Below are 15,918 nucleotides of genomic sequence, written 5' to 3'. Positions count from 1 at the left end.
CCCTTCCCTCAAAGTAAAGCACAAAAGAGGAGGTTAAACCTTCATGAAATGTGCAGGAAGACACTGAAGAGAGGCTGCAAAGGTTGGAAGGCAGTTCCCACCAGGGAGCTGTTGAAGAAAGGTGGGGAGGAATACCCAGCAAAAGCACACACAGTCCCTTTAAGAGCTGGCCTGCCCCCTCCAAGTAAAACGCAAAAAGGCTGCGTTTTCAGGGGAAGGGACTCAGAAGCCCCACTATTCACTGAGGATGCCTAATTAATCACAAGGTACTCCTGGAATTTCGGAGTGGGGAAGAAGCCCTCATGCATATGATGTTTGAGAATTTGGAACAGAAAACTGCAGCAAACCAAACACAAACTTCCCCTGCATAAATGACCTCTGAAATCCATCTTGCAATCTGATTTCTACAGTAACGTGCTGTCTAAGGTTCTTCAAATATTCTGTGGGGAATTCCTGTTGAAAGGTGACCCACTTATTGGGGGCCCATGATGAAACCAGAGAAGACTTTTCTTACCAGGACTGAAAGCACTGATGTCATGCTTCCCGTCCCTACAGCCTTGCTGGTAGAGTGTTTTAGGCCATGCTGTTCCCCCTCCCCTGGCCAAGGGATTCAGCTGCCTGGTGGAAGACCAATGCAGGCTGTGAAGCCTATATAACTGGTTTTCTAGAGTGCAGGAGGGCCATATTGAGACACAAAAGAGTCCCTGCTGGAACCAGGAAGATACAGGCTTGATGCTTCCCCAGTTGCTTTGTAGCTGAGGGTGGTGGGGGTACTTGGACACAAGTTTATTTTATTAAATTTGATTTTATTGTAGGATTTACCCTAGATTCTCAAAATTTTACAAGCAGGCAAAAGGGAGACCCAACTGTTGTTTTTCAAGCAGCATTTTCTGCATTCATTACACCTGTTCCTCTGTTGTGTTTCCTCACGATTTCCTTTTACCAAGCGACATAATCCCCCTGCCAATTCAGAAATCGCCCACTGTGTTCTTCAGAGAGGCCAGAGATCACTTTGCGGATCCCACGAACACTTTCTTCCGCCGTTATCTCCGCCTGCATTTTTTTAAACAACGCAAAAAAACCAAGTTTGAGTTTCTGCCAGGGCATTTGGAAGTCGGACGCAATAACAATTATTGCTGAGGGGCAGCTGCAGAGGTACGAGGTTACAGGGACTCATATTGGGAAACACTTTGTGTTGGTAGGAACCAGGGAGCAAGACATTTAAGGAGGTTAAGGAGACCCAAGACATTTAAGGAAGTTAAGGAGACCCATGGTGAGTACAGAAGAGAAGCCCCAGTCTCGGGAATGAGGAAAATGCTGGTGAAGATGTCATCTCTTTCCTGTCTACTTGAGCAGGATCGTGGAGAGGTAAAGAAGATAGTTTCATATGTTGGTTCAAAATATGCTGCCAAGTTTCTAGTCTGAGGTCAGCAGTCCCTGTTTTCTTTGTCCTCCCTCTAGCTACTTGACACATGTTAGTCCCTGGTCATCCCCCTGTATGGTACCCACGGGTGCCATGGTGCACATTTGTTGTTTTGGTAAAGCAGCTCTTCGTCAAAGCAAAGAGCCAATGCTGGCGTTGCCCTATCTCCTTGAAACAGGAGGCTCTTTGGAAGAGCTCAGGAAGCATCACCCTTGTGTCTGTAGGGAACACCCAACTTGGAAAAAGCTGCTTCTCATAGGAGAAAGCTTAGCTTGCACCTCCTGATGTTTTATGGTTGGCCCCCATGGTGGCCATTTTGTGATGGTTCCTGCTCCTTGATTGCAACATTGCAAAAGGGCCCTAAGGCTCTTACCTCCTCTTACTGGGGAGGGGTTATGGTTCAGTGGTAGAGCATCTGCTTGGCATGCAGAAGGTCCCAGGTTCAATCCCGGCATCTCCAATTAAAGGGACTAAGCAAGTAGGTGATGTGAAAGACCTCTGCCTGAGACCCTGGAGAGCCGCTGCTGGTCTGGGAGTGGGGCTGTGGCTCAGTGGTAGAGCATCTGCTTGGCATGCAGGTCCCAGGCTCAATCCCCGGCATCTCCAGTTAAAGGGACTAGGCAAGTAGGTGATGTGAAAGACCTCTGCCTGAGAGCCGCTGCAGGTCTGAGTAGGAAATACTGACTTTGAGGGACCAAGGGTCTGATTCAGTATAAGGCATGTTCAGGTGTTCATGGCTCAACAGAACTGGGGACCTCATGGTCTAATGGCCAAGCTTTCAAAGGTGGTACCTTGTCTGTCCCCATATCAGTTTTCACCCAGCCTGGATGGATTGCGGCGCACAGGATCCCGTCCTTCTTGTATTCTAATGCCTGGCACCGAGTAAGCATGTTCAGCGCAGCCTGGAGACAACCAGAAGAATAGTGGTTACTCATCACACACTGATGCACAACAGCTGCAAGGTTCTCTTACGTGGGGAGGGTGGTTTGGCTAGGGCAGGGTGGAAGTATCTCCTTAGTCCCGGGATGTCAGGCTAACTTGCATTACACACAGGCCTGTTGCCAGAAATGTTTGCACGCAGCTCAGGGTATGCTGGAGGGTGGAGGGCATGGGCAAAAAAAAAACAAAAAACCTATCTAGAAAGTACCCTGAAGCCCCGTGGTGCAGAGTGGTAAACTGCAGTACTGCAGTCCAAGCTCTGCTCACGACCTGAATTCAATCCCAACGGAAGTTGGTTTCAGGTAGCTGGCTCAAGGTTGACTCAGCCTTCCATCCTTCCGAGGTTGGTAAAATGAGTACCCAGCTTGCTGGGGGTAAAGGGAAGATGACTGGGGAAGGCCCTGGCAAACCACCCCATAAACAAAGTCTGCCTAGTAAACGTCGGGATGTGACGTCACCCCATGGATCAGGAATGACCCAGTGCTTGCACAGGGGACCTTTACCTTTAGAAAGTAACCTAATGTTGTTATTTAACTTTGCTACTGAATTCTGAACAATCTTTCATATTACTGTACTCTGGGCGATATTCGTACAAAATTTATCTTGGGGTAGAAAATGTCCCACAAAATTTTAAAAAAATGAAAATGCAGTGGCAGAAGAAATTGCTTCACAATACACAGACACTCGGTAGCCAGACAACCAGAGCCTGTCTGATGAGGTAGAAGAAATGGATTAATAATTGCAAATCTATCTCTCTGTGGTGAGGTAGATATTCTCCAGGTTATCCAGAGGAGCTCTATCTCTCCAGAGCACTTAAAAATACTTCCCTGTAGTTGCATTTTTTCATTTCTATGAAAGCTGCAGGTCTTAAGTGGCTGTACTCTGAATACGTTGTTTACTAATGCACATGTGACATTTTCCTAAAAGGAAAACGTTGTAGAGCCACTTTCTTTATTTCATTTATATTTCTCCTTTCTCCCCCAAAGGGGACCCAAAGCTGCTTACATTGCTCTCTTTTGCTCAATTTTATCCTCACAACAACCCTGTGCAGTAGGTTCGGCTGAGTTCATGTGTCTGGCCGAAGGTCACCCAGCAAGCTTCCATGGCAGAGCGGGGATTCGAACTCGTGTCTCTCTGATCCTAGTCTGACACTTTAACATTACCCTGGCTCTCTATGCATTCTACCAAGCAAAGAGCAACCGGCCTGCAAACAGCCCCCGGGCTGAAATTTTTATGAAATGGAGTTTCTTTAAAATGTCACTGTATGTGCCCAGTGGGTTTTCGGATGTCCTAGTGGCTTTCCACTTATCTGCTAGAAAGCGAGGAGGCAGGAGATTTACTGCTTGCCGAGTTACCTTTGCGCAGCGGTAAGAGATGACAGGAAAGACTTTCATGCTGGGCGGGGTCCCCATGGAGCTGCCGATTGTGGAAGTGTTTATAATAGCTGCCTTACTGCAGCTCAACTCTTTCTCCTTGCACTGTTTGGCAGCTGTCTTCATCAAGGGCAGGAATGCCTGCAGAGAAAAAACAAACAGAGCCACTTTCTGGAACTGTCATTTCCTCTTTTGTGGAATGTGACTTCGTTTTAATATAGTGAATAGACATTAAAATGAATGTGCAGCCCACTTAGCCTGGTTGGTGCTTGGATAGGAGACCACCAAGGAATACCAGGGTTGCTATGCAGAGACAGGCGATGGCAAACCACCTAGGTTAATCTCTTGCCTTGAAAACTCTACTGGGTTACCATAAGTCGGCTGTGAATTGATGGCACTTTACACACACACAGCCCACTTAGAGGTGAGCAGGACAACTGAACCAGCACCTGGTTTGCTGATACAAGCAGAGACCCGCAAGACCTGCAGGGGAAGGAAACCCTTCCTTCCCCCATTGCCATCTTCTCTCCCTTTTCCCATCCCACCACCACCATTTTCTCTCCCTTCTTCAGGATGGAATTGCTAAGCAATCCCAAACCGCCATCTGTGATCTCTCAAGGTTTCCTGAGATCTCAGCTGCCATTTTCCATTCGGGCTGAGTGGGGTTAACCCGCTTAAAGTTTTAAAGGTATTTTGCAGTTTTTCTGCAAGCCTTGGCATCCTCTCAGGTTTGCAGAATTGCCCCTTCTGTCCCTGGCTCCATTATATGGGTTTTTTGATCCATACTCCAGGAACCTGGTTCAGAATTAGGTGTTACATGTATGCCTATTGTTTAAGCTGATACAAGGAAGCCAGATCTGCATTGTAGCTGAAGGACAGGATCCTTCAGCTACATTTTTTTTTTACTGGGGTATTCACCCTGCGCCCTGACCTGGATGGCCCAGGCTAGCCTGATCTCGTCAGATCTCAGAAGCTAAGCAGGGTCAGCCCTGGTTAGTATTTGGATGGGAGACCACCAAGGAAGACCAGGGTTGCTGGTGCAGAGGAAGGCACTGGCAAACCACCTCTGTTAGTCTCTTGCCATGAAAACCCCAAAAAGGGGTCGCCATAAGTCGGCTGCGACTTGAGGGCACTTTACACATACATTCACCCTGTAGTCTCTTCCTAGGAAAAGGTGCTCTCGAGAACTTTTTTTTTTTTTTTTTGCCGTCAAGTCACAGATGACTTATAGTGACCCTGTAGGGTTTTCTAGGCAAGAGATGTTCAGAGGTGGTTTGCCCTTGCCTGCCTCTGCGTCACACCCCTGGCATTCCTTGGAGGTCTCCCACCCAAATTCTTGTTTTCTCCTAATCCTCCACTTTCCATGAAAGATTGCAGTCAAACCATCTTTGCAAGCTGTGTGAGCAGGAAGGTGAACTTTTTTTTCCAGGTCCTGCCCACATCAGCACCATTTTCCTTGCCTCAGTTTTCTAAGGCTGCCATCCCCCACCCCATTCCTCCAGGGCAGCTTTAGGGCTTTTTTAGAAAAACTGTTAATTGACACATCACTATAGCATTAAACTATCATGTTATGTCAATTATTGACGTTAAGCTATCCAGATATGTCAATTACCAAATGGTTAAAAGTGGTAATTGAGAGATCACCTCTATTCACTGCTATAGGAATATGTCCGTTGTGTTGTGTTGTGTGTGTGTGTGTGTGTGTTTGTTTTGCTGTCGAGTCACAGCTGACTTATGGCGACCTTGTAGGGTTTTCAAGGCAAGAGGCATTCAGAGGTGCTTTGCCATCGCCTGCCTCCGCATCACACCCCTGGCATTCCTCGGAGGTCTCCCATCCAAATACTTGCCAGGGGTCGAGGCTGAGTGTGTGCGACTGGCCCAAGGTCACCCAGCAAATTTCCATGGCAGAGTAAGGATTTAAACCTAGGTTTCCCAGATTTTAGTCCGACACCATAACCACTACATCACACTGGCTCTTTCACCCGAGAACATAGCATGATGCAAAGCTCTACCTTGGTTATCATCATTGGCCCAATAAGGTTGATTTTGTACACACTCAGCATGTCTTCTTGGGTCAGTGACTCCAGAGTGCTCGGGGGCATGACGCCAGCGTTGTTTATCAAAAGGTTGAGCCCCTTTCCGGCCAAGTGGGCCTCGACTTCCTTTGCAGTAGCCTTGATGGATTCTTCATCGGTGACCTCTAGAATGAGGATGTCAAGGAATTAGTCAGGAAAATTGCTTAGATCCATTCCTAGAGTTCTTTGGTATGTCTTTGGGTGGTCTGGCATAATCTCTCCCCGTTTGATATTTACTTATTGAAAGATGTGTATCCTGCAGTTTTTCCTTCAATGGAAGCACAGAAGTAGCTTTCACAAATACATTGTATATGAAATAAGGGACTATAAAGACATTGATCAAAACGGGTCATTGTAAATATTGCAGAAGAGCCAAGTAGCCTATCATGGTATCCCCGTCCCTGACAAAAGGCCTGCCTAAAAAGCTCTGCCTTATATGAAACTCTTGGAAGGCCAACAGGGAAAGCTATTCCAAAGGATGGGAGCCACCACTGAGGAAGACCACAACCAGGCTGGGGCAGATCTTACCAACCTGCACATTGACACTGTTAGCTGTCCAGATGCACTGAAATGAATGTGGATGTGTCTGCCTGCATGATTACTGTGCTTTCTTGCATGAGTAGACTTTCTCTCCCCTTTCACCTACCCATTTACTGCTGCCTCTGATTTTTTAAAAGAGCGCATAGTAAATGAAAAACAAAAAGCACTTTCAGGTTTTCTGAGCTGAGACTTCCTACTTAAGTGTCTTGATATCTGTTTGTTAATTCGACTACTCTCGCAATCCCTCCTTGAATGCATGCTGCTGCCTGTGCAGATGCAAACAGCGAGCAATACATTCTATTCAATGTTGATTGTTTAAAGGATGCATTTGACTGTGAAAGCACAAAGGGAAGACAAATGGCAAGTGATTCAGTATATTATATGTCAGTCAGTTGAATTACTTGCGTGACTGTGACCCCAGGGAATGCCTCTTCTCCAACAAAGGAGATGATTTAGTTCTTAAACTGAGTTAATGCAACCACAAGTTGCCACAACCGTGGGGTACTGCGCAAGCGCAACGCTGCTCAGCACAGTTCTGTGCTTGAGACAAACTTTGCCAAGAAGCGTTGAGGCAATCTGAGCAAACAGCTCACCTCTGACGTAATCAAGTGAGTCCAAACAAATGATGGTGGCACTGTGAGTGATGTTTGCCATGAAGTTCTCAGGGTACCTAGTTTTCCCTCAGCCACATGACCGCAGCATCCAGGCTGGGACAGAGCCAGTAGCTTTTGGAGGCTTATTTAAAGAAACATAGAACTGCGTACCCCTTGACCCCATTAAACCTCATTTTCGGAATCTCTGAAAATTTCTATCATCTGCAAACTTATGGGGAGCCAACAACTCTGTAGGAATGATGCTTTGTTTTTGCAACAAGTGTGGCTTGCTTTAGGGGAGAGACTGTGGCTTAGTGATAGAGCCTGTGCTATGAACATATAGAAAGCCCCAGTTTCAATTCCTGGCATCTCCCAGCTTTGGGTCCTTGCAGGGTTGGAAAGAACCCTGGAGAACTGCTGCCAATCAGAGTATTTATTTATTTACCTCATTTGTATCCCGCCTTTCTTCCCAATGAGGATCCAAAGTGGCTTTAGTCAAGAGGGGGTTACCGCACTTTGTATTCCCAGCGATGTATTAAGAGTTTGAAAATGTTGTAAAAAACATCGCTTTAAAAGGGTTTTTGGATACCACGGCTTGTAAATGGTTGGAAGACGTCTTCACAGCTAAAGGGGCCAAACAAAGTGCGAACAATATTTTTTATAATGTTTTCAAACTCTTAATACATCAGTGGGAATACATAGAGAGTGCAAACAGTATTTTTTATAACATTTTCAAACTCTTAATACATCGCTGGGAATACAAGTGCGGTAACCCCCTCTTTTCCTCCATTTTATTCTCTGTGAGGTAGGAGAGGGTATGACCAGGCTAGGTAGGGTTGCCAGGTCCCTCTTTGCCACCAGTGGGAGGTTTTTGGGGCAGAGCCTGAGGAGGGTGGGATTTGGGGAGGGGAGGGACTTCCAATTGCCAAAGTGGCCATTTTCTCCCGGTGGACAGATCGGCTGGAGATCAGTTGTAATAGCAAAAGATTTCCAGCTACTACCTGGAGGTTGGCAGCCCTAATGCCAAGGTCACCCCGCCAAGCTTTCATGGCAGAATGGGGATTCGAGCCTGGGTCTCCCAGATCCCAGCCTGGCCTTCTAATCACTACACCGCACTGGCTTTCACTGAAATAAACCAGAAGGGTGGAGGCTCTGACCCTGTATAGGGCAATTATGTAAGTTGGCACAGTTTAAAAAAAAAAACCCGAAGCATTTCTTATGGGTGGAGGAATTGAATCTCAGCTGCAGGCAGAACGTAACAAGCAAAGCTAATAGAACTTCTAATCACTACACCGCACTGGCTTTCACTGAAGTAAACCAGAAGGGCGGAGGCTCTGACTCTGTATAGGGCAATTATGTAAGTTGGCACAGTTTTTTTTTTTTTTAAATCAAACAAAACCCAAAGCATTTCTTATGGGTGGAGGAATTGAATCTCAGCTGCAGGCAGAACGTAACAAGCAAAGCTAATAGAACTTCTAATCACTACACCGCACTGGCTTTCACTGAAGTAAACCAGAAGGGCGGAGGCTCTGACTCTGTATAGGGCAATTATGTAAGTTGGCACAGTTTTTTTTTTTTTAAATCAAACAAAACCCAAAGCATTTCTTATGGGTGGAGGAATTGAATCTCAGCTGCAGGCAGAACGTAACAAGCAAAGCTAATAGAACTCCAAGCGACATGCTGTGTGTGTGTGGGCAAGGGGGGGCGCAGCACGCAATATATGAAAAACTAAAACATTGAAGACAGACTGACAGAAGGCATGCCAGGGCAGGGACACTCTTGGGAACCCTCTTTGTTCCTTTTGTCTAGAAATTGTACAGTTAATCTGGGCGGTTCTGTTATTTGCACAAAGTTTATAATCCTCTTGGAGATGCGTGCCTGAGCCATTCGGGTCTCGGGTAAAAAGGCCGGAGAAGGGCTTTCTCAGCCAAGGGGGCCTTGGAGGGTTGTCAGGTCAACCTAAAAAATACAGGGTGACATGGCTCAACGGCCTAACAGCTTCCTGGGTCGGGAGGGGCTGTGGCTCAATGGAAGAGCATCTGCTTGGGATGCAGAAGGTAAATCTCTGGCATAGGGTTGCCAACCTCCAAGTACTGGGGGAGAAAATCGACACCACTGTACTAGTATCGGGGAGAATAGGAAATCAGTACAGGAGCGAAATAAAGTTTAAAGTGCAAGACTATCTTTATATGCTACTGTGTCTAACTTTATACATCAATGTTATAAGTCAACTACAAAATGTATACAACACACAATTACAACATGAAACAGACATACAAAACCACCTCAATGGTGATAGAAGAAAGGGAACAGTTCATATATGACATGTCTCAAAGAGTACAAACATCATTCTTCTGCACTCTTCTCATTGCAGGTAAGTAGGAGAATATCAATATTCAGGGAGGAAAAACTTCATGGAGGATACGGCCATTTCAAATTCTTTGCATACTAATTCTTCATCAGTCCTTCAAGAAAGTTCCTCTTATATTGCACATCTTAATAGTATTTTTCAAAGTGCTGGATACAAGTTATTTCCAACGGAGGCTACACTTTTGAATTTTACCCTCTGTGGGAAATAACTTGTATCCAGCACTTTGAAAAATACTATTGTCGGGGAACTTCTGGCCAGCTGCACACCATCTCAGCTGTGTTTCTATCTTCTTTCTGTCTTCCAGATATAAAGCCAGAGGTGTGAGTTTTTGGCATCAGCTAAAGGGCAAGAGCCAAAGGGCTATTTGCCCTTGGCCTTTAAGCCACAGCTCACAGCCTTTCACTTTTACGTGAGCTGGCCACCAGATTTAAAAACTACGTAGGGTTTGATATTGTGAGGGTTTTTAAAAATTAATTGTATTTTGCTTGTTTATATTGCTGTTTATTTCAATTATGTGGTTCTGTGAGCTGCTTTGGGCCCTCTCGGGGAAAAACAGAGTACAAAATTACAAAAATAGATAAATAATATTTTTTTAAAGGCAGGAAGAAAGGTTTTTTGAGCTACAGTCCCAGTTATTGAATAATGTCTAAACAGGCCTTGACTTGGTAAAGCTTGCCATGAACTTTTCGTCTTCTACAGATGGGTTTAAGGAACAATCCATTTTTCTAAAGAACAAAGCTAATAGGAATGAAAAGTTTGAATGGAGGACAAGTATCAAGTGATGATTGATGCACTTAGCAAATGAATGCCAGTCTTTTCTGCCATGAATGAAGCCAGAAGGCATGCAGGTTTCTACAGAGCAAAACAATTACAGAGGATTGCTAAAGAAACACCCTGGTGAATTGGTTGGCATAGTATTTCTTTCAGTGTTTGGTGCCAGGCTTGAGCCCAGAGAGCTGCCAAAGACCTTCCAGAAAGATTTCTTTGGGGCCTGATCTTGTTCAGAAGAGAAAACACACAATTCTTGGTTAGGATGGGTGCGGCGTTGTGGTTAGAGTATTGGACTAGGAACTGGGAGACTCAGGTTCAAATCTCCACTCTGCCATGGACACTTGCTGGGTGACCTTGGGCCACTCTTTCAGCCTAGCCTACCTCACAGGTTTGTTGTGCGGATGAAATGGAGGAGAGGAAAATGGTATAAGTCGCTTTGGCAGCATATAAATGAAGTAAGTAAATAAATAAATAAATATGGCTAGTATCTTTTGGTGGACCCTTGCCTGGCTCCCAAGGTCTTCAGAGTGAACTCAGCCCCCAGAGGTCTGTATCCCTAGCTTCTCCCTCATTAACAACACGGAAAAAGAAATGATAATGGAAAGAAAAAGATGAGGAAGAATGCAGTGGACATACCAAGTTTCAGTATCACTAGATTGGGATGTTTGCAAGCCAGCTTTTTCAGCTCCTGGAATCAGAAAAGGATGTTATGTTACACCACAAGAAACTGGTGGGCCTTCTTTGGCCCTTCCTGGGAGAACCAGACCTGTTATTTATGCCTTGGTAACATCCTGGTGGCCCTGATCTGGATGGTTTAGTGTAGTGCTACCTTGTCAGATCTTGGAAGCTAAGCAGGGTCAGGCCTAGTTAGTGCTTGTATGGGAGACCACCAAGGAAGTCCAGGGTTGCTACGCAGGGGCAGGCCATGGCTAACCCCCTCTGTTCCTCTCTTGCTTTGAAAACCCTGTGTGGTCACCATAAGCCAGCTGTGACTTGACAGCGCTTTCCACCACCAACCTCCAAGTCCGGAGTTATTGTGTGTGTGTGTGTGTGTGTGTGTAAAGTGCCGTCAAGTCGCAGCCGACTTATGGCAACTCCTTTTTGGGGTTTTCATGGCAAGAGACTAACAGAGGTGGTTTGCCAGTTCCTTCCTCCGCACAGCAACTCTGGTATTCCTTGGTGGTCTCCCATCCAAATACTAACCAGGGCTGACCCTGCTTAGCTTCTGAGATCAGGCTAGCCTGGGCCATCCAGGTCAGGGCCCGGAGACTGTACTACATTACAAAATGTAGTAAATGGAGTCCATTCAGAAATTCCAACTGGTCCAGAACACAGTTGCTCGCTTGCTACCTGGGTTGAGCAGAGGGAGCATCTCCCTGGTGTTCCAAGTATGTCACTGATTACCAGTTTCTTTCAGGGTGCAATCCAAAGTGCTGGTTACGACCAGGACATCTGAAGGAAGACCTGCTGCCTCACGATCCTCATCTCAGGCCTTAGCCTTTGTGCTCTCATCTCCTGAGATTAGATGGGTGGCTAGTATGGGACAGGGCCTTTTCTGTTGTGTCACCCTGCCTGTGGAACTCCCTCCCCTCATCTGTCCATCTGCAGCCTTCCTTGAGGCTGCATTCACAGGGCAACCATTTTTTGTGTTTCTTCCACTGTTGCTGTAAATGCAGAGGATTTCACAGCAGTGACAGAGCATCCTCAGGGTCATTTGGCCCACAATTTCCAGCCCCTGTCCCATGGTCATAGGCCACTTATGCATGGGAGGTTGTGCCTTGGATTTGCTGCTGTCTAGATGCACATTTTCCCTATATGAATTCTCAAAACTCTGCATGGGGGCTTATTTTTCAGTTTTGAGAATTCGGATGGGGAAAATGTGCATCTAGAGAGTGGCAAATAGAAGGCAAAACCTCCCATGCATAAATGGCCCTTGTTTCTCCTCGCTACACACCACCAGAGGGTTTTAAAAAAAATTGTAATTGACATATTGCTCTGGAGTGGAGCCCTTAGGGAATCTTGTACATTTGGTAATTGACCTATTGCTACAGCATAAAATCAGTAATTGACATAGTGATGTTTATTTTTTAAAAGCCCCTTGGTGGCACTGTTATCTGTGGTGGGGGAGGAATGACAGCCATGGGAGGTTGGGTAAGAACAGTGGTGCTCATGTGGGTGAGATCTGTAAAAATGCAACCATTCCCTCCACACAGCACGCAAGGGTGCTTTGACTGCCATCTTTCCCAAAAGATCGTACCAAACCAGATTTGGGAAAAATTACAGCAAAGCAGGGGAAAATGGAGAGTAAATGATAATTTGGATGCTTCCCCCCCCCCCCCCGCCCCAAATCTTGCTCCAGTTGACACATCTCTGTGCTGGAGTAGCCTTGGAGGCCAGGTAAAAATATTTTTGCCTAGGCTTTTCATGATGCATGAAAAGAAATTGGCAGTACAAATCTAAGCAGGTATACCTCGAGTAAATCCCATGGAATTCAAAGGGACTTGTGTGTGAAAAGTGCTGTCAAGTCACAGCCAACTTATGGCAACCCCTGATGGGGTTTTCAAGGCAAGAGGGGAACAGAGGTGGTTTTCCATTGTCTGCCTCTATGTAGCAACCCTGGACTTCCTTGGTGGTCTCCCATCCAAGTACAAACCATGGCCGACCCTTCTGTGATATGATGATATCAGGCTAGCCTGGGCCATCCAGGTCAGGGGTTGATGTTGTAGTATGCAAATAAGGGGTCATCAGGACTTGTATCGAAAGAAAGAATACCAATTTTTAATGTATTAATAGTAAAAGGTAAAGGTAAAGGTCCCCTGTGCAAGCACCGAGTCATTCCTGACCCATGGGGTGACGTCACATCCCGAGGTTTCTAGGCAGACTGTGTTTATGGGGTGGTTTGCCAGCGCCTTCCCCAGTCATCTTCCCTTTACCCCCAGCAAGCTGGGTACTCATTTTACTGACCTCGGAAGGATGGAAGGCTGAATCAACCTTGAGCTGGCTACCTGAAACCGACTTCCGTTGTGATCGAACTCAGGTCATGAGCAGAGCTTGGACTGCAGTACTGCAGCTTTACCTCTCTGCACCACGGGGCTCCTTTAATGTATTAAAATGTATACTAATTATCCATGTTTGAGTTATTTAATCTGCATTTATTTTGGAGAAGGAGAAGGCCCACGTCTAGCCACCAAAAGTCCTATTTGACATGCCTCCCTCCCCCCCAGATTCTGAAATTTCTGCAGGAATTGCCTATACACTTTCAAGCCATAAGGACCAGCAACTTGATTTGAAAAAATTAAAGCCAGGATTAGACAAGAAACTCAATTCCGTGCTCCTGCAGAAAAATGCAGCATAAACAGAGCTCTGCAAATACTTATCAAGGATGTGCCCCCAGAAATTCTACGGATTTGGGGTGTGGAATGGTATAGTATAGCCCGATCTCCTCAGATCTCGGAGGCTAAGCTGGGTCAGTACTTGGAAGGGAGACCTCCAAGAAAGACTGCAGAAGAAGGCAATGGCAAACCACCTCTGCTTATTCACTTGCCTGGAAAACCCCATCAGGGGTCGCTATAAGTCGGCTGTGACTGGACGGCACTTTACCCACACACATACTGTGCATACTGTAGATTCAAACTGTTTTGTCATGGGCAGATTCTGCAAGGGGTACACCCACCAAGCGGTTGACCACGTCTCCAAGGCTGCTTTATACAGCGACGGGACATCTGATGCTGCTGTGGAGGCAGAGGCGTTTGCAGTGGGTGCATCCACATGACAGGTTCCTCTCCACAGGGCCAGGTTTTGGGTGTCCCCTTTCTCCCTCCCACAAGACCCTCCTAGTCACTTCTCCCTTTCCACACACACCCAACCCTCCCACGATGCCTGTGTGCCCTTCCCTTGCCTGCAAGCCTTCCCACCACCTGCATGGCCTTTGCCAGAGGGCACTGGTAGGGTTGCCAACCTCCAGGTACTAGCTGGAGATCTCCTGCTATTACAACTGATCTCCAGCCGACAGAGATGAGTTCACCTGGAGAAAACAGCCACTCCCCTCCGCAAACCCTGCCCTCTTCAAACTCCGCCCCCAAAACCTCCCGCCAGTGGTGAAGAGGGACCTGGAAACCCTAGGCACTGGGTTGGAGCTGCTTCCACCGTAGCTACTAGGAGCCTTGCTGCCATACACCAACTGCATACTCTACCCAACAATGTCCAGCGGCATGTTTAGCTGTGAGCAGATGGAGAAGGGTAGGCAATAGGTAGGGTGCCAACCTCCAGGTGGTAGCTTGAGATCTGCTAAAACAACTGATCTCCAGGCGACAGAAATCAGTTCACCTGGAGAAAATGGCCGCATTGGAAGGTAGAATCTGTAGCATTATACACCATTAAAGTCCCTCCCCTCCCCAAACCCCACCCTCCTCAGGCTGCACCTTCAAAATCTCCAGGTATTTCCCAACCTGGAGCTGACAACCCTAGCAGTAGGCAAGCCATGTGGATGGGAGGGGTGGATTTGGTGGCACTGGCCTGGGGTTGCCAGGTCCCTCTTTGCCGCTGGCAGGAGATTTTGGGGGTGGGGCCTGAGGAGGGCAGGGTTTGGGGAGGGGAGGGACTTCAATGCCATAGAGTCCAATTGCCACAGCAGCCATTTAATCCAGGGGAACTGATCTCTATTGGCTGGAGATCAGTTGTAACAGCAGGAGATCTCCAGCTAGTACCTGGAGGTTGGCAACCCTACATTGGCCCCACCAAAAGCCCTTGGCCTCAGCATCTGCCCCACTACAGGCCATGCTGACACCGTTCCAGCCCCAACCCTTTCTCTGTCCCAATTTCCCACAGAATTATAACACTTCTGCTCTGTGGCCAATTCTTTCCTCCCTTGAGGCCAGATTTTCACTGAGGTTTGCGCAGGACAACTTCCATCCTGGTAAATTGGAACCCTAAGGGCCAAAATAATGCCTTTGTCTTTGGGCTGATATTTTAGCCCGTAAAGATATAAAGCCCATAAAGGCTTTTCTTCTTTTTTCTGCACACTAGCTCTGTTTTCCTGCAGTCTAACACCAGCCCTTCCGAGAAGGACTGTTTGCTCAGAAATTCCTGGCTCTCACCTGTGCTCCATTCTGAGGATCACGGCACGTGGCAAAGACAGTTTTCGGGGGATCCGGTGATCCTAAGAACTGTTTCACCAGTTCCAGACCGATGCCCCGATTGGCTCCGGTCACCAGGACTCTCTCAACAGTTCCCCCGGCCATGCTAAATCAGATGCGATCTTCCCTAGGCTGTCTGATTCCTCTCTTGTGTTCTTTTGGGTTTGGTCGGGGAGTTTTTCCCTTCTTTCCAGTCCCCGCCTCTTTTCTGAGCTCTACCGTGGGGAGGGGATAGGGGTTGGCTCCTTGTGTTTGTTAATACAAGAGATGGGAGTTCATGCTGTGCGCAGTGATGTGACTCATGGAGGAAATCTGCTTTGGATAAACAAGCAGGCCTTTGCAATCGGTGGTTCAGAAAGCCCTGCGGCACAGCACACTGGATGCATTGACAGGGTTGCTGAGAGCCATCACAAGCTGCCAGATGAAGATTCCCTCTTTTTCCCCCCACCCATGATCAGAAGAACCCTAGGCCTGCAGCCAGGGAGAGACATGTCCAGCCCCTTGAGTAGAGGTAATGAAACCACCAACAACACATACATTCAGTACAACAGTGGATGTACAAAATTTCCGCAGCTCATTTGAATTCCATCTGGTAAGTATCAAACAAGTCCTTTGAAATAATTTTCTTAGTCTTTTCTCAAAACAGATGCTGCAAGATGAACAGTCAAGGAGAATACGATCGTTTCGGAGCACAAGGG

At 46.8% G+C, this 15,918-nt stretch overlaps 1 protein-coding gene across 1 annotated transcript; it reads right to left on the bottom strand.

The window, feature by feature from the left end:
* Positions 1-935: 935 nt before the first annotated feature.
* LOC130488986 (C-factor-like) lies at positions 936-15,341 on the bottom strand. Its single transcript, XM_056862688.1, has 6 exons — positions 15,182-15,341; positions 10,722-10,773; positions 5,748-5,935; positions 3,718-3,876; positions 2,215-2,325; positions 936-1,053 (listed from the first exon to the last, which is right to left on the bottom strand). The coding sequence occupies exons 1-6, from the start codon at positions 15,323-15,325 to the stop codon at positions 940-942; spliced, it is 768 nt and encodes a 255-aa protein (XP_056718666.1). The 5' UTR covers positions 15,326-15,341; the 3' UTR covers positions 936-939.
* Positions 15,342-15,918: the final 577 nt, after the last annotated feature.

The sequence above is a fragment of the Euleptes europaea genome, chromosome 17 (genome assembly GCF_029931775.1).
Source record: "Euleptes europaea isolate rEulEur1 chromosome 17, rEulEur1.hap1, whole genome shotgun sequence".
Classification (NCBI taxonomy): Eukaryota; Metazoa; Chordata; class Lepidosauria; order Squamata; family Sphaerodactylidae; genus Euleptes; species Euleptes europaea.
The sequence above is the reverse complement of the archived record's forward strand: the minus strand, read 5'-3'. Positions and strand labels throughout refer to the sequence as shown.